The sequence below is a fragment of the Pollicipes pollicipes genome, unplaced genomic scaffold (genome assembly GCF_011947565.3).
Source record: "Pollicipes pollicipes isolate AB1234 unplaced genomic scaffold, Ppol_2.1 Scaffold_4002;HRSCAF=4701_pilon_pilon_pilon, whole genome shotgun sequence".
In the NCBI taxonomy this organism is placed as follows: Eukaryota; Metazoa; Arthropoda; class Thecostraca; order Pollicipedomorpha; family Pollicipedidae; genus Pollicipes; species Pollicipes pollicipes.
Genome location: NW_023596420.1, coordinates 2,055,534 through 2,074,240, shown reverse-complemented (window position 1 = coordinate 2,074,240; position 18,707 = coordinate 2,055,534). Strand labels below are relative to the sequence as shown.

Sequence of the window (18,707 nt, the reverse complement as noted above, 5' to 3'; positions counted from 1 at the left end):
GGAGGTCTTTATCCATGACGCGAAGCCCAATGCTTAAGTTTCTGTACGTTTCGTCTTCATGGATTCGTCGCTTGGGTTTTATCGGTGACTTGTATATTGCATGTCTGGCTTGTTTTAGCCACCACCGGCTTGTCCACTCGGACGCCAAATAAATGTCGATGTCATGATTACGATGACAGTTGCTCACGCCCTTTTTTAAGGTGCGATGTACGGTTCCTGCGATGCAGAATTGCCGCACGAGCTTCCTCACCCGCCCCAGCATGCGAGCCGGTGAGCGTTTTAGCGTACCCGCTGAACCAAAAGTAGCAGCCGAGGACGGACGACGACGATGCAAAGGTTTTGGCCACTTCATTATTCATGTGCTGATGCGTGTGGCTCCCTTCCTTAAAATCCATCCCAAATCTGTCGAAAGAGGACAAAGCTCGCGCGTTCCTTTAAAAGCGTAAAATTGTCATTCTTACATGACGTTCACATAGGTGCAGTAGCACGGTTTATTTCGGTGTACAGCTCTTTTTGTCATCGATCTGCCCGCCGAGCGTCACTTTAGAACACATAGGGCACCATCCTATACGGCACCTGGCTGCAGTAGCGCCGCCAAGCCTTGCCATACTTCTCACCGCATTTAGCCTCGTCCCGGAACACGCGGTGCACCAACAGTACGCTGAGGAACATCACGTACAGAAAGGGCCAGAGGCCGTGGCCCAGGCCAGGCAGGCACCAGCAGAGGGCGGCGGCGATCTCGAACGTGTAGTTCAGGTGGCGCGCCACGCCCCAGCAGCCTGCCGTCAGCAGGCGTGCCTTGTGCCAGCCGCTGGCCGTGCGGTACTCGGCCGACACGAATGTGGCGGGCCGGCCCCACAGCCGGCACTCGCCGGTCGACCGACGGAAGCGCTGTTTCTCCAGGTCCACGCGGTAGTTGAGAGCCACGGCGGCCAGACCCAGCGCCAGCACCAGCCCCGCTTGCGTGTCGTTCAGCAGCGAACGGTGGCGCACCAGGAAGCAGGTGCTGTACGTGTAGAAGCAGGGCACCCACACCATGCAGCCCCAGCAGAGGTAGTAGCCGGCGCGGTCCAGCGTGATATCCAGCGTGCTGAAGTAGCCCGTCTCCCACCAGAAGAATTTGGCTATGTATACGGTCTGGATGGCGGCGCCTACCAGCTGGCCGGCGGAGGGGCCGTGTAGCCGGGCGCCGGCCACGCAGAACACCAGCACCAGCAGCTGCCAGAGCATCATGCCTAGCCGACAGTTGGTCAGCTGTTTGACGTCGACTCCGAGCAGGCGCGGATGCAGCTCCATGCCGCGGTAGAACTCGTGTGGCAGCGGTCGCGGAGGGACCACCTCCGCCGTCTGCGGCGCCGTCTTGCCTCGCACCAGCAACAGCGTGCACAGCAGCAGCGCCAGCACATTCAGGGACGCCAGGATAGCCGCCATGTTGGAGAACACGAGCACCGAGACGCCCGGCAGCAGAAGCGTCTCGACCAGCGCGTACGCGGCCAGGGTGGCTGTGTAGTAGAGCATGCCGTTGGCGCGGTAGGAGGGCGTCTGGCCGAAGTCGGTGGTCGGGCCGTGGTGGACGGCCCCGGGCAGCACCAGGAATAAGTACGCCCATAGCACCATCACGGCCGTGAAACACCAGGAGAAGGCATTGCCGGTGAACACAGCCCAGGAGAGCGGCTGCGGGTCAGCCACGCGCGTCAGCACCTGTACCACGGGCGTGAAGAAGAGCAGGAACAGCGGTGGCACCACGCTGTAGTGTAGCGTGTCGTACAAAGTCATCTCGCCCAGCGCACCCTGCAAAGGCAAGTGAGTCAGCTGCATGCTGGTATTCCATCACAGGTCATGTATACGCCTTTCCAGTGACAGCGCTCACTGGCTACATAGACGAAGTTTGAGCATGGGCCTAACACTTTGTGTTTGTGCCCAGTAAACCTACGTGAGATGGACCACTGCCCATAACATTTTGCAGTGCATTAGGCCCGAATTCTGTACAGGCACGTCCAACCCGAATTGGCACACGGTACGAAGCTGCTGATCTGGACGTTTCATCAACCCAGAAGTTCTTTGCTGGTTTGTAGTTTGTGTTCATACCGCTGCAATGCCAGGGTTAGCGAAGACACGGGCCTGGCTTTGAACCGCATTTTAGGACCCTTCCTGCCGTTTCCCGACCACACGTCGAAGTGAAAAAGGGAAAAGATCCATGCAGCAGTCCAGTTGTACATCGGCCTTGGCCTAGACTGAATCAGAAACTATGCCAGCAGGTAAACATCTTGACAATTTACAGGACAAATGAATGTGCACTGACTGACGTCTGAGCTAAACATGACCCAACTTTTGACCCAACGACAGGAGCTCGGACATTTAAGCTGAGTATCTGTCACAGCTGATGGTGATGCAAGCCTGTGTAGCGATTATATCCAGTTTAATTCAGCTTAGACGCTAGCAGTCTGCGTTCTGTTGTTAATGGACAGACTTTAATGTTCAGTTTAATTCAGCTTAGATGCCAGCAATCCACTTGTGTTGTTAATGGACAGACTTAAATGTCCAGTTTAATTCAGTTTAGATGCCAGCAATCTGCGTTCTGTTTCCAATGGACAAACTTGCCTTTCCTGATAAATTCATGCCGAGTTACTGATTACATTATCCAGCTCTGCATTCAGCTTGCTAGGTAGTTCTGAACAACATATTTGAAGCACTACGTTGTGTAATACGATGGTCTCGCCATCCCCTCTCTTTGAAAGTTGAAGACGCTCCTTGCATCTCATTTCATCCACCACCAAATGCCACTGCTGAAATCCCAGCAATGCCCACATCGCTCGTGCGTTGCGCAGGATCATGACAGTATAGTGGTTTAGTATACTGATCATTAAGCGGAATCTCTAAAAAAAATCATGTATTTTTGGACCAGAGATCTTTTGACTTCAAAGACTTATGTGGAGATGGAATAACCTACAAAAAGATCACCATTGGAGTATTTGTAGTCCATGGACAGTTTGCATATCTGGGAGCAGTGCTAGGTGTCATGCAAAATCCGCACTCGCCACCCACGCAGTGAATTTTTATCTCAATACAGTTACGTATAAGCAAAAAACCTTTAGAATTTCATCATCATTTAGCTTTCATGTACGTATTTTACATTTGTCGGAGCATTAGCGGCCGGCATTGATGTGACTTTGAAATGGACGGGGGCGCATTTTGCATGTATTGTGTTAATCAGTTAACACCGCTCATTTTCCACTAGCTTTGACACACCTTTCTGTGTTCGAAACGTAGTGAAAACTTATATTCTACGTGAAGGCAATTTTGTTGAGATATTAGGCTAAACTGTGTGAGTGTTTTAGTGCATTCGCGAGGAACATTACGCATATAGATAAGACAATAGCAACAGCCTTATTCCTCGTAAAGAAACCGGAAGAATTGAGAAATAGCCCCTATATCTTCATTCTCCTGGTTTTTATACCAGAAATAAGGCTATTACTACTGTCTTATTAGGCTAAATTGTCCCTAACTGTTTCCCGGCAAATTCATTTTTTGTATGGACCCTATTAACAAACACCCATGGATAGTCCAGATTGTGATGTGCGGCATTTTCCGGATACTTGCATATTAATCCTTTGAGTGTCTTATCAGGCCAGTTCCATATATTTGCATTTTCTTCTGCCTGATCCACATCGTATTTTTTAAAGTACATGGCGGAACTAGTGCTAGTGAGCCAACATCAACGTCGACGATTTAAGGTGTTAGTAAAAGCCATATTGCCTTATTGTATTGCCATATCATCTCCAGTAGAGCAGCATGACATTGCTGACATCTCAAAGGAGCGGCGCCAAACGGTCGCTCTCGGCCAAGCACGTGATCAGGGACACTAACGTGCCACCGACGAGAAGGTCTCGGAGGCTTGTCATTCACGAAGGCAGTAATATTAGCAGGTCTAGCACTAGATCTTCACTGGCAGGAGCTTTCCATATGCAGAATACGCACAGAATGCCGACCAACACGACGTCATTTTATCAAAGCCGTACCCTAACAACGCAAAACACCGCGGCTTATCTTACACGCCGACAACCGTTATGGTTTTGCTTGCGTGTTATGCCCATACCAGATGAAGTAACGGCCCTGTACCAGTCAGGGTCTCAGTACTATACGGATACCCTTCGCCCCGCTCCATCTGGTGGCCCGATGAGCCAAACTGGGGTCCCCGCCACAATTACTGGACACAGTATGCCATCAACGGATTCCTTTACGTCGGTTGGACCATCTACGGTGATCCCAGGCCGACTGCCCCGGTCAGGTGGCCCGCAGCGTCATGAAGCGGACCGACGCATGATGTATCCCGCTGAGGACCTTGGAATCGACCAGAGGGCCCAGGCTTACGTGCAGTCAGAATGACAACCGGTAGGTATCTCGGGCTCGGACAGAAGGCCCTTGAGCCCCTGGCGGGAGAAGTTGCCACCCACTGCTCTACCTACAGGGCCCCTGCCGTGAGAGAGGAGGGGCCCCCTAAGGCTCAATGCGCATCGAAACAAGGTAAAACAAATTATCGACACACCAAACGGACGTTTACCTTAGTCCTGAGTTCGTCCTTTTGACATCAACAATTGCAAAATATAATTTTAAAATGTTGAGTTTCCGTGCTGGCATTTAGGAGCAAAAACATCGATGCCTGGAGCTAGAATCGCCGTCGAACCGAGTGGCGTTGGCCGTCGCCGCTAATGTTATGTGGCGGGAGGTGAAAGCGCGATAAAAACAGACGTCGGTGAGCGATGCTCTTGATACCTATTGGAATCGCTGTACATCGTTCGAAAGGTTAGACTGGGGTTATACTTCGCCTCTGCAATATTGCGGCTGATCCTCAGATCGGCTTAGCATTTACAGCAATACGAATAACACAGACTGCACCACGCGGTGGTGCACTTTCAAAATCAGCAGCCACGGTGCACCGCGGTGCTGTAAACGCTAATCCGTTACGGACATCAGTATTATAATCGGATGGGTAAAATCTGCCATCAGGACCACCGACCAAATGTTCCAATTTTTCCGTAAAACGTCCAAAAGGACTAACTTCCAACGCGCGGTCGTTTCGTCCAGCGGTTGGTTCCGCCTGGTGTTATGCGTGGGACCGACGACGCGCGGCTTACAGAGACTGCAACACCCAGCGTGAAACACGATTTCCAGATATAACGGCCGTCAGTTGGCTCCCAATCAGCGTCGTGCTGGGTGCAGGTGACGTGATCGAACCATGACGCATTGAGGAGCATGTCTACCAGACAGCATTGTGCTGTGAAGAGCAGTCTTTTCCGCTTCAAAGTGCACCAATAGTTATAAGTGAGCTTGTATCATCATACCTGATGCTGGCCTCATTACCTCCAAATGAGAAACGTTCCCTTTAAAGAACGCAAACCAAGGTAGATGAAGGAAATCCTCCCCAGAAATAAGGCGGACAACGTTCAGAGAATTGTATTGGGAGTAGACTTTTCACCAGCAGAAGCCCGCCTGTCAATCCGGCGCCCACCTTTACGGAAGCCCGACTGTGCTCCTGGTTCGCAGCTGCTGACTTGGCTTCCATTTTGCCCGTCTACCAAGTCCAAAGCCAATGTCCTCGTATTTGGGTTTACGTGCTGTAAACACGAACCCACTGACGGAACTGACTAATCGTGAACTACCTATTGGCAAACCTATCACGGCGCAGATGTGATTTCTTCGCAGCTACGCGGTCAGAGCAGTCCCAAAGCGAATTTCACAAACTTTTTCACAAACTTTCCATTAGTCTGTTCGTCGTTTCTTATCTCGCTTTTATGCTGTGGACACATCCTGCATGCACCATGCATCATTTGTAAAGCAAGGACTTTATCCTGCTCTTTCTTCCCACCGTGAGCTTTCGTTCCGACTTTGTATCTCCCTCCCTCCCCCCCCCCCCCCACAGCCTAACTGCTCAAGGCGCTAGGAATGGGAATTACCAGGAAAATCCTGCCCCTCCCCCCAACTCGAAACCCTGTATGTAAGTACATGTGTGATTTGTACTCCGGGCTAATGCAACCCGCGTAAAGAACGCTTGTGTGAAAAGAACATTATACCCTGACTTATCGCGGCCGTATTTTATATTGATTTATCACAACAGACCCCGGGTACAAAATGCATGCACTTGGGGCAAGTCCACAACCACAGGCTGGAGACGATAAACCCGTCAACTGCATCACGAAGCGCAGCTCGCCTGACGGGAATATGATCGCCGTACACACATACATCAAGGATGGACTACAGAGTTCAGCACCATCTATGGCTGAATGTCCAAACCACCGATTCGGTCAAGCCCGCCCATAGGCACACACGGAACCCACGGCCAGATGGCCAGCGGGCGGCCGACAGCGGGGATTCGCACACTGCCGACGCAGCGGCCTCAGGGTACGTTGCGGGTGATGGGTGATGACTGGTCACCCATGTGGACCAACGAACGGCGCGGTGTTTTAAAGTACTGCTGTCCGAGACGTGCCCGCGATTCTTTCGAGATTCAGCGGCCGCTGGACCCTGGACGCGTCACAACTCGCCTGGGTGACGCGTCACGACTCGCCTGGGTGACGCATCATGACTCGCCTGGATGACACGTCACGACTCACCTGGGTGGCACGCCACGACTCGCCTGGGTGACTCGTCACGACTCGCATGAGTGGCGCGTCACGATTCGCCTGGGTGACACGTCACGATTCGCCTGGGTGACGCGTCACGACTCGCTGTAGCGCAGTCACGACTCGCCCGGGTGACGCGTCAAAAATCGCCTGGGTGACTCGTCACGACTCGCCTGAGTGGCGCGTCACGACTCGCCTGGGTGACGCGTCAAAACTCGCCTGGGTGACTCGTCACGACTCGCCTGGGTGACGCGTCACGACTTGCCTGGGTGGCACGTCAGGACGCCAGAAAGGCAGGGCGAGGGTCGCGAAACATGAGCTGGATAGCAGCCGCAGTGGAGGGTGCGCGACTCAGGCGCTGCACGTGCCTGGCACGTGACTCGGCGGCGGTGAGCGGGCACGTCGGCTCGTTTGTCGAGCGAGCCGCCTGCTGAGCTGGGGCTGGCCCACGAGCTGAGCAGCGCGACAGGCCGGAGCAGCAGCACCGTCCAAAGCTCCATGTTCAGCACATCGGTGACGTTCAGGCCCTTCGGGTTCCTCCGCAGCATGTTCAGGCCTCCCCGCGGCAGGATCACGCTCACCAGCCTATTACACACCGGGCACCGCCGCCTGCAAAAGTCCAGCCGACGGCACCGACGGCACCGCTTCACTCCGGCATAGAAAGAGCGAGACCGTGGTCGCCTCCACGGGGAACGGCACCCCCATCAGCGATGTCACTTCCACCAGCGCCGCCACCTCCACCAGCGACGCCATCTCGACCAACGACGACACCTCCATCAGCGGCATAACCTCTACCACCGACGCCGCCTCTGCTAGCAACGCGACCTCTCCAGAAGAGAGCACCAGAGGGTCTCCCTGGACCGACGATGGAGGGTCCCCCTGAACCGACGCCTTTTCGGGTCTCACCGGACACTTCCCCTCGTCGTCTCGGGGCCCCTTGGGAGCACAGGACCCTCTATTAGGCGCTGTGGGTCTCTGACGGGGACCCCAACCAGTGTAAATCCCCGGCCCTAGAATTGTAGCTGGACCCTCGGCGGAAGTGGACCCTCGGCCCATACTGATATGCAGCGGACTGTGCTCGATGCTCTTCGGGCCTCCTTGAACACTGCATGTGGCCGACTTGGGCCCCTTGCCAGTACAGTTAGGCGCTGTGGGGCCTCGACCAATTTGAACTGCTGACTTCGGCATTCTCCCAGGTTGGGAAATGGACCTTGCCCCTTGCCAGTAAAGTTAGGCGCTGTGGGGCCTCGACCAATTTGAACTGCTGACTTCGGCATTCTCCCTGGTTGGGAAATCGACCGTCAGGCCCATACCGCCACGGAGCCGACTGAACGTTACTGGTGGTGCCTGGCCAACAGATAGGCCCTGATCGACTCAGCGGACCCTGATTAGCACGCAGGGCCCTCTGGGTGGCATTAAAGTTCCCGGTCCCGCGGGCCATATCCCCTGAGTACGACCTCCGGCCGGCCTTTTGGCCCCTTAATCGTAGGTTCCGAGGGGCCCGAAGGGTCCCTCGGAACCTACGATTATAACCCTACCTATATATAACCCTACCTATAACCTATATATATATATATATGTGTGTGTGTGTGTGTGTGTGTGTGTGGGTGCCTTAGCAGATATCCTATATCCTAATAAAGGGTAGCTAGCAGTCGCAACAAGAAATTATTATTGTCAGAAGTAATAATGCAAGCATGCGCGAAACTGGTAGATCCAAATTTCAACTAAATGAATTTACGAACTATGCGGCAGAAACCGAGCTAGAGTTCTTGGGCTCTTTCACATTTCAACTCAACGAAATATTTTTCAACCGCGACTAATAAAAACACCAAATCTCAGGCCATAGAAGCCCAAACTTTGGCATCAACACGTGAAGAACACTGTCTTTACGTGACGTACCAGTCACGTGAGTGTCCTACATTTATTTGTGACAAGTTACATACGGCTCGGACCGTTTGAGAACGTCGAGCCTGACGCGTTCTTCAGCGGGTGGCACCAACAGTTAACGTTCGGAGGGTACTCCACTCCTTCCGTTTTCGCCACAGCCGTAATACTGCAGCTCACAATTACTGAGAAGCCTCCGGAAGCACGTGCTTCGACTTTTCCCGTCCGTGTCGTTAGCCAGATATCGGTTGATACTACGTGTCTTATCGACAGCTGTTTGCTTACGTAACTCGAGTGCTGGACTGTGACCAGACGTGCAAGCGCTAGCCTCGCGCTGATCGGGGCCACTTCACCGCGCGAAGGTCAGCGGCTGATGCCCCAAAGCCCAAGGCGGATTCAGGATTGGTGCACAGTAGGTGCCGCATCCGATCGAATGGCACCTACCAGTGATTGAGAAAGCTACTAAAATCAAGTCAGTCATGGTAAGGCTAAGGCGAGAGCACGTCTGATCTCGCACGTTTGCGCATCTTCAGTCTGTTACGCTACATGACTACGCTTCTGTTTTTTGTGAGGACGATGACGGACGTTGGTGCACACTACGTTCATTGCAAAGTGCAAACAACAACAAATTCTTGACCCTCACTTGAAACAAGATTATGCAGCTGCGAATGCTGCTTTCATCAGTGCTGCAACCAGACACCGACACGAGGAAAGATAACAACAACGCAGGCTCCCAGCTCTCCAAGTTCAGACAGCGTACGTAACCATGCCAACCATGACGTAACCATATCAACGAACGCCGCAAACGAGCATACATGGGAGCCGGTTTACATGTGCATGCAAGAGTATTGGCCGAGAAACGAGAGACTTTGCCGCCATGTCACCATCCTCAACACGCAAGCGTTGATCACAACTACGACAAAATCGGTTTTAGCTCAGATGATGGGCAAGACCAGACACAAACAGCATGAAACAAGCATGCAGTGGTGGCGCGTGCATGCGCACGGGCTTTGGCATGCGTGCTTCCTTGTCCAATATTTTTGTTAGAAGTTATCGTGACTTATCAAGATAACGTGGTCTAACGCTTCAACGTCCAACGAGCGTGGAATCTGGTTGACTTACCTCCACTTACAACCAGAAAGAATGCGGAAAAGGAGGATGGAGCGCTTTGGAAAGGTCATAAAGGGGCTATTGAGGGGCTTTTATCTATGACGGCATCGCACTGGAAGAGCACATCGTGTAATGTGTCATCATTCTCAGTACTGATCAACTGCAGTGTCACCGACCAGCGGCGCACGGAAACACAGGATAACTGACCTCACGTGCACAGTCGCAGGCTGCAGTTGCTTATCCGCCGAGGAGGTTGAGTTAACGAGTAGCGGTCGGCGCGCGCCCCAGTCCGGCGATGGTGCGTCGCTGCAGTCCTTGCCACGGCCGGCCGGCTTGCGGTCGGCGCCTGCCTCACTCCGGCGCTGGTCTGCCGCTGCCGCCGGCCGTCTGTGTGGATATCAGGTCCTCCCGCCCGCTACGCGCGTCGTCGCGAGACCGCCAGATGTGACCGCCAGGGGTAGGGGGGGGGGGGGCGGCCGGGCGCCCCCCTCCGCCCGGCGGAGTCTGTCACCGGGAAGCGGCGCTGCTGCCGCCCTGAACGGCAGGCGATGCAGCAACGTCGCCATCAGCCTCTGGGAAACAGAAGGGAAGCCGAGCATACCCTGACGTGAATTTAAGGCGTAGATTGCAAGTGATGAGCATAGGAAGCCGGCTTGGGGCACCTGCTCCACGGCGCGCAGCTCAGTTATTTCTTCCCAAAGTCAATTTATGGGAACAAAAGCAAATAACAACACTCGAGGTGCTCTCCATTCCAGGCTTCACCTGTTTCAATTGGGCGGGTTGCGTATGGTTTCCATTTTAAAACTGACGTCGAGAATAACGAACATCGCGCTCACAATCTGGTGGCATAGCAACAGAGAATACTGTAAGCGAGATCCTCGTTTTTGGCGGCTCCAGGCCTGTTTTGGGAAGGCATGTCAGCATCAGTCATAGCCTTTCTGCTTTTCGTTTAAGTGCAGCAGTGGATCATTGTTGATGTCTGGGGCCATTGGCATCCAAGAGGGATTGGTCCTTTCATTTTTTAAAAACTCCTGTACGTGCATATACAGCTGCTGCAAACCATCAGCTTGCCCATGGAGACCAATGCAGGGACGCAGCTCGCGGGTGCCCGCATAGAGTCGCACAGCCGCTGCTGCACACCTTCAGCTTGCCGACGGAGACCAATGCAGGGACGCAGCTCGCGCGTGCCCGCATAGAGTCGCACAGCCGCTGCTGCACACCGTCAGCCTGCCGACGGAGACCAATGCAGGGACGCAGCTCGCGCGTGCCCGCATAGAGTCGCACAGCCGCTGCTGCACACCGTCAGCCTGCCGGCGGAGACCAATGCAGGGACGCAGCTCGCGCGTGCCCGCATAGACTCGCACAGCCGAGCTTTGTCGGCTCGCTTCAACGGCTGACGAGCGTGGAATCTTGTTGATCTACCTCCACTTACAACCAGAAATAATGCGGAAAAGGAGGATGGAGCGCTTTGGAAAGGTCATGAAGGGGCTATTGAGGGGCTTTTATCTATGAAGGCATCGCACTGGACGAGCACATCGTGTAATGTGTCATCATTCTCAGTACTGATCAACTGCAGTGTCGCCGGCCAGCGCCGCACGGAAACACAGGATACCTGACCTCACATGTACAGTCGCAGGCTGTACATTATCCTCCCAGGGGGTTGAGTTGCCGACGAGCTGACGACGACGAGTTGAGTTGAGTTAAGGTCTGGCTATGCGGTTGTGGCAAAAATGCCGATTGTCGCGGGTAGGTGCCCGCAGCATTATCACACACTACATGTAAATAATTTACTTTTCAAATTTGTGAGAAAGGTCCGTAACCAAACATGCATGGAAAATACATCTTACTGAACGACTATCACGTATGTAATTATTGTAAGAAGGCCACTTTAATCTTATTGAATACTTAGCACGCCTTTCATTTCACAAGCACAAGATGGTAAACCATCTTGAAATGTAATAAAGTCAGCATGCGGAGATGGTGAAAGGCTAGATGAAGAACCTGCAAAAATGCGGAGCGTAAAATAGCCGACTTCTCAGTCCGGAAAATTACCAAATGACCATCTGCGGAATAGGAATGTACCAAAACCTTTGCAAACCAAAATGGCGAACGGCTAAACAGCGGACTGGTTAAGCCCCATGCTTCACTACATGGTAACATGAAAAAGCGGCGACAAGAACAATTGCTGGCTGCCTGGCTGGCTGACCAGCTACACAAATTCGGAGGTGCTGTGCTTACTAAAGCTGAGCATTCGCATTCGACAGGCAAGAATGTCCGCAAGACATAGGAGAATGACCGCCTCGTAGTTGAATGTTCGAAGTTGTGTTTGGATTTACCGTGCATTTTAATACCGGCATCAATACGGAAATATTTGGAAACATTTGATTGGTGAAATCAGAAGGCAAGTGCACAGCTATTTGCAAAAAATTGCCAGCATTTCAAAACTCGCACCGCCAATTATGGAATTCCAGCAATAGCCTCCGAGCCAACGCGATTTCCGTGTGCTGCGTACCAGCTTCTGGGCACCAGTAATCTGTACGCCAATTATGGAATTCCAACACTAGCTTCCGAGCCAATGCGTATTTCCGTATGCTCCGTACCAGCTTCTGGGCACCAATAATCTGTAGTGGGTGTCCGGTCGGCACAAGCTGTCGAAAACACACGGCTCTTAAGACGCCCTCGGGTGGGGGTCAAATTGACCCCCCGAAGGTTTTTCCAGAATGGTTTCGAACGGCGCGGCGCAGCCGCACCGAATTTTGCATAGCTGTAGACAATTGAATAGCGGATCGTTTGGCATCGCAAATTTAGATGTGCCTTGTAAGGTCGCTGACCTACGACAGGTCAAAGTCAGGCCATGGTTTCAGGGAAGACAATTTCTAGCGAATTCTTCAATCTGATCCAACAACGGAGTGTTAGACGAAGCCATAATCTCTGAGACGCTTTCTTAGGCAACACAACAGTCACATGAGCAAATTACACTGACCTAAGGTCAGGTATGAAAGTCACACCAAGGTCAAAACCAACCTGTTTTGTTACTCTGGGGCATGCTGTGTCCGGTGCTCATTTCGAGTTTATTGATAGCAAGAACCACATTATACATCTTCCATGGACTTCTTAGAGCTCATAATAGGTCATTGACCTAAAATGACCCAGGTCAACATTTTTTTTTATTTAAAGAACGTACTGCCTAGCGTAATCTTTGTCGCTTTGTCAAATGCAAAACTCAAAGCAATCTTGCATGATTTTGGTCACCTTGACCTTAAAAAGGTCAAACATGGTCACTGACCTTGAATGGGAATGCGACCTTTTGCATAGAAACGGTTATCTAGGTTCTAGGGGCACTTTGGAGATCAACCTGGAATTTGACCTTGTTTGACCCTTTTTAATCCGAAAGTCATGACCTAGGATGACCTATATATATACACACATATATATAAATATAAATATAAATATATATATATATATATATATATATATATATATATATATATATATATATATATATATATATATATAGTGTGTGTGTGTGTGTGTGTGTGTGTGTGTGTGTGTGTGTGTGTGTGTGTTGTGGGTGTGTGTGTGTGTGTGTGTGTGTGTGTGTGTTGTGTGTGTGTGTGTGTGTGTGTGTGTGTGTGTGTGTGTGTGTGTGTGTGTGTGTGTGTGTGGTGTGTGTGTGTGTGTGTGTGTGTGTGTGTGTGTGTGTGTGTGTGTGTGGGGTGTGTGTGTGTGTGTGTGTGTGTGTGTGTGTGTGTGTGTGTGTGTGTGTGTGTGTGTGTGTGTGTGTGTGTGTGTGTGTGTGTGTGTGGGTGTGTGTGTGTGTGTGTGTGTGTGTGTGTGTGTGTGTGTGTGTGTGTGGTGTGTGTGTGTGTGGGTGTTGTGTGTGTGTGTGTGTGTGTGTGTGTGTGTGTGTGTGTGTGTGTGTGTGTGTGTGTGGTGTGTGTGTGTGTGTGTGTGTGTGTGGGTGTGTGTGTGTGTGTGTGTGTGTGTGGTGTGGTGGTGTGTGTGTGTGGTGTTTGTGTGTGTGTGGTGTGTGTGTGGTGTGTGTGTGGTGTGTGTGTGTGTGTGTGTGTATGTATGTGAGTGTATGCATGTAAAACCATATCCGAGAGAGCGAATATACTTTTCATAACACTACTGAGAGGCTGTCGGCTGGCGCTGGAACATATTTGCCAGCTTTACCAGGTTGACCCCCTGACAGTGTGTCGCTCGCAGCGGTGATATGCAAAGTTACGGCAGTTAGCTGAGAATATGTGTTGTCCCTCACGGCCAGTGCGGCTGCGTGCACATGATAGCACTGTGGGAGCACTGTTGGCCGGCTACGTATGTTGTTCGTCAGCCGGTTACACGTATTTTGTTCCTATATAATCGTGGCAGCTCACTACTTACAGGGAATGTTTATAATAAAAGATATTGCAGCAGGCATCACACATGACGAAATAAGCTCGCTTATGACTGTGGATATACTTTTGACCGGGAGAGGCTGCTGTGGACAGCACAATGTCTCCGTTAAGTAAAAACGCTCCTTAACATCATTGTCTGATGTCATCGTCACTTGCAGAACGTTGGTTGAGAGCCAATTAACGGCCGTTAAATCTGGAAATCGTGCTCATGAACACCGGATATGAGCGATTCGACAAATATACTTTGTTTAGCCTTGAGCGCTGCATGGCTTACGGAAATAACAGGATTTCAATGACGTCATGGGTGTCTGGGTGATCTTGGAACAGTCTCCATGAAAAGGCTGCACATCTTTGCGGGCGTATAGCTCAAAAGGCAGAGAGTTTTAGGTATTTTAGGTGTAGGACAGGCAGGGCTGCGTAAACTGCACCGAGTGACCTTCAAAATGGCTATTCCAGTTCAAAACCCCAGGCAAATGTGAAACACTTCTTTTAAAGGGAGCATACCCACTTTTTGCGTTTTACTTATTGTCACATCAGACGTGCACGATCTGACCAGCAATGCCAGTTTTCTCCTAATCCTTTCAAACAGCTCATAATTTTGATTTGAAGGAGCCCGGGAGAAATCTCACTTCATTACCTGCTCATCACTACGAAAGTAATGCATTGAATAAGACCTGCGTTTCTAATGCGGGCGTTCCGCAATGTTGGCAATACAATAATGCGTCCAATTGTTTGTGTGATGCATGCTACGAAAGCTTGAAAACTGTTAAAAACAAAAACGCTATGCGAACACGAGGCTATTTTCAAGCGAATTTAACGAAACGTTATGCCAAGGCTTTGCTCCCCCCCCCCCCCCCCCACAGCGAACACCACAGTGGCTCGTTTGAAGGCGCACTTTGGCTTCGGAAATGGAAGCAGCACATGACCTGCGCGAGTGATGCATTGCTTCAAACTTCACCCAACCAACTTCTCGGCAGCAGGCCGTTTCCCGCTGAGCCAATCATAAGTGTTTTTTGTTAGCACCAGCAGAGGTGCGCACGGTCGTTGCTATGACGATAGTGGTCACACCTGCAGGGAATAAATATAGTGGCACTGGGCAGTGCTGTTATGATGCGTGAATGGCGTAATTTGGATTCGAAAATATTCAAAACTCATCCTTACTATGCTTTGGCGGTGCTGTAGTCGTACTATCCGGTGATTTTATTAGACATAACTTGTCCTGATGTTTCACTTTAGTATGTTTTTGGAACATGCCCTAAAAGTCAGACACTCCTTTACGGTCGCAGGCCGGCCGGTAGGGTCGTGACAAACCCATGGCGGGTCAGGAAGCACTTGGAATCACGCTTGGAGGATGCGACCGTGCGCATTCGATGGCAATGATAATGCTCACTCAGCTGAAAAAGGAACTCGCTTGTCGGCCGACGAAATACATTTTGTTGGGCTGAGCACCTTGCGCGTCACTCACATCACATCACTCACATCACACACATCACTCTCATCACTGAATCATCGTGAGCCAGCCGGCAAAGTTACGGCGATCAGTCATTAATGCAGCTAGCCGCGGACAGCGTGTGCGTCCGCGTGCATGCGACAGTACTGTTGGTACACTCTCGGCCGGCAAAGTAAACCGGTAGTCGGCCGAAAGCACTGATTTTATCTGAATGATTGACGGCACAAAACTAAATGCAGGCGGCCGAGCGGAAGGGTGATGGCCAGCATTCCACATCAATGGCAAAAACACGAGGGCGTAGAGCGTCATGGGGTCGTCATGCACATTTGAAAGCACTGCCTGCTCAAGAGCTACCAGTTGACTTTGAAATACGTTTGTCGGGAGGTGTCATCCATTCCATTGTCTTGAACCGCTGACAACCTACCATTCAATGCTGCTGAGCGGGCGACGGCGAGCGGTTTGCGATTTACGGCGATCAATGACAAAATATTTGTTCATGCGCAGCGTGGGGGGAGGGTTATCAGTTCAATGCTGTCATTGTGTGCAATGGCAGCATTGTGGGAGCACTGCAAATCCGGTGACAAAACTTGATCGCCGGACGATGCCATCTGCTTTGTTTACATGACTCCTTGACTTCGTACCTTGGAACGGGGCCGCCCGCCTGGTAGCGTGATGAGCGATGCACAGCAGCAGCAAACACATATATTTTCTCTTACAGAACGTGCCAAATGCCTATTTCATGGCACCGATGTCAGAGTATAACCTAACACTCAAACGCGCTTAAACGTGCCCAAACGGCAGTATTTTGCCGCGTCGTCTGCTTTGAGCGGTACTGGAGCCTCATCGACGATATGAAGTCGTGATCGCGATCCTTCCTAGTGGGCGCGCACCGGTCATAACTGACATCCGCACCCCCTGAGTGATGATATCTCGACTAGTGCGAACAAACCCTACTTTGACTCCAACAAGCCGTCGTCAATCACACGGCGAGGCTGCTCCCCACGACACCGCCCGGCATAACACTACTGTCACGGTATTCAAAACAGTTAAAAAATTCGCGTCAAGCTCCTCTCAGTGACAAATCGCAGAGAACGGCACGCCTATGACAGATGGTTGCTGCGGCTGGCAGGTTCAGATCGCTCCACTGTCAGTTCCACACGCTCCAAAGACCCGGAGACTGGCGCTTCTGAACCGTCGCTGGCTTCAGCCGCCAGTCACTGGCGGACCACCGCCAGCTGCCCCGACAGGATGTCCACCGCCAGCTGCCCCGACAATGTGTCCACCGCCAGCCGCCCCGACAGTATGTCCACCGCCAGCTGCCCCGACAGCATGTCCACCCCGTTCCCGCCCAGCACACTCATCGTCACAACTGGGGCCACTAAGCCGTGCAGATGCCATTGTGGGTGCTAGAGGTCGCGCCCCAAACTGTCGATTTCGTCCAGCATGTAGTCTACCTCAGCTGGCCCCATTTCTGGCACACCCGTAAACACCAGCCGGAAGAAGTTGACCAGCTGTTTGTGCGGCAGTGGCTGGTAGCCGACCATGAGCGAGCCTCGCCGCACCATGGCTTCCTTGACACGCGGCGCCACCTGCGACAGGCGCTCCCACCACGCAGCCGTCTCCTCCTGGCCGCGCAGCGACGGCGGCACGTACCAGAAGCAGACGTTGGCACACTGCGGCGAGGCCAGCACCGGCCGAAAGCCGGGCCGCTGCGCCACCTGGTCGGCGCAATAGCCGGCCGCGGCGAACGTCGCGTCCACCCTCCGCTCAAGGCCGGCGTCCCCATGCGCCTTCCACATGAGCCACAGCTTGAAGCCGTCCACCTTGCGGCCGCACTGCACCGACTTGTCGCCCGTGTCGAAGCTGACGTCGTAGAACTTGTCCTGCTGGAACAGGTAGGTGGCAGCGGCGGCGTTGCAGCGGTGCAGCAGGCCGGCATGGCGCGTCACGAACAGGGAGCACTGCAGCGGCGCGCCCAGCATCTTGTGCGGGTTCCAGGCCACCGAGTCAGCGCGCTCCAGGCCGGCCAGCACAGGGCGCCAGCGGCGCGATAGCAGCGCCGAACCGCCCCAGCAAGCGTCCACGTGCAGCCAGAGGCCGTGCCGGTGGCAGATGTCGGCAATCTCCGGCAGCGGGTCGAAGGCGCCGAGCACGGTGGTGCCGCACGTGGCGTTCACCACCAGTGGCTCGCGGTCCTCGGCCAGCGCGCGCGTCACCGCCGCCTCCAGAGCGTCGGGCCGCATCCGGCCACACTCGTCCGTAGGCACGGCCAGCACGTTATCGTGGCCGTATCCATGCCAGTGGGCCGCCTTCAGGATCGAGTAGTGTGCGTCCTCCGAGGTGAACACCACCATCGGGCGGCGGCCGAACAGGCCCCGCGCCTTCACCTCCGGGTGGCGGTGGTAACGCGCCAGAGCCAGGCCGTACTGGTTGGCCATCGAGCCGCCAGCAGCGAAGATGCCGTCGCCGTCCTGCCAACCGATCAGCTGGCGCACGTGTTCGAGCACGGCAGCCTCGCACAGAATGAAGGCAGGGGCCACCTCGAACGTGTGCTGGTTGGTGTTGAGGCACTCGGTGAGCAGCGCTCCCGCCAGCCCATACTGGTCCACGCCGCCGTACAGCTGATTTCGGAACCGAAAGTCAGAAGTGCGCACCGAGTAGCTGGCCACCTGGCGGCAGAGTTGCAGCAGCGCCGACTCGTCTGGTAGCGGCTCGCCCAGTGTCAGCGGCAGCTGCTGCGCTAGCTGGGCAGGCGACTGGAACTGCAGCACGGGCCGCCGCTCAGCCGGCGGCGCGCTCTCGGCCAGGCGTAGCTCGTCCACCAGCGCCAGCACGCGCCGGTAGAGCGGGCCGGCGTCGGGTTCCGCCGCCATGGTGGAGCCGGCTCGGCGACCGCCGTCGGCTGTCGGCTCAATACGGGTCGGTTGGCGCCGGGCAGCGGGATAGCCGCGCGCGCACTCGGGACGCGCGCCTGCCAACTGAGAGGCCAGGCGTGCGGGCGGCACTAAGCCCACCAGTCGACCCCAGCTGGGCAGCATGCCCGCCCCGGCCGGCACGTCGCGGCGCTTCTGGCAGGCGGCGGCGCGCAAGACGGCTGCGGTTCAATCACAAGCACCGCGGTTATCAGGTAACGTGGGAGGCCGGAGCTGTTTATCTACGCGGCGGAGAAAAAGCCGCTAAATCAAGCCCACGTCCCACGAACGCGCCGATCGCCGACACACTGGCCAGGCGGCGGCGCCAGAA

General features: G+C 53.5%; 2 protein-coding genes across 2 annotated transcripts; both read right to left on the bottom strand.

Moving 5' to 3' along the window:
• Positions 1-434: 434 nt before the first annotated feature.
• On the bottom strand, positions 435-9,992 carry LOC119093748 (7-dehydrocholesterol reductase). The gene is made up of 2 exons (XM_037216754.1): positions 9,822-9,992; positions 435-1,791 (listed from the first exon to the last, which is right to left on the bottom strand). The coding sequence occupies exon 2, from the start codon at positions 1,774-1,776 to the stop codon at positions 544-546; it is 1,233 nt and encodes a 410-aa protein (XP_037072649.1). The 5' UTR covers positions 1,777-1,791; positions 9,822-9,992; the 3' UTR covers positions 435-543.
• Positions 9,993-16,159: 6,167 nt separating this feature from the next.
• On the bottom strand, positions 16,160-18,337 carry LOC119093380 (cysteine sulfinic acid decarboxylase). The gene has a single exon (XM_037216336.1). The coding sequence runs from the start codon at positions 18,335-18,337 to the stop codon at positions 16,871-16,873; it is 1,467 nt and encodes a 488-aa protein (XP_037072231.1). The 3' UTR covers positions 16,160-16,870.
• Between the last annotated feature and the right edge of the window lie 370 nt (positions 18,338-18,707).

Bases quoted from the DNA above. Each gene is read 5' to 3' on its own strand.
- LOC119093748 (XM_037216754.1), bottom strand. From the start codon at position 1,776: ATGACTTTGTACGACACGCTACACTACAGCGTGGTGCCACCGCTGTTC.
- LOC119093380 (XM_037216336.1), bottom strand. From the start codon at position 18,337: ATGGCGGCGGAACCCGACGCCGGCCCGCTCTACCGGCGCGTGCTGGCG.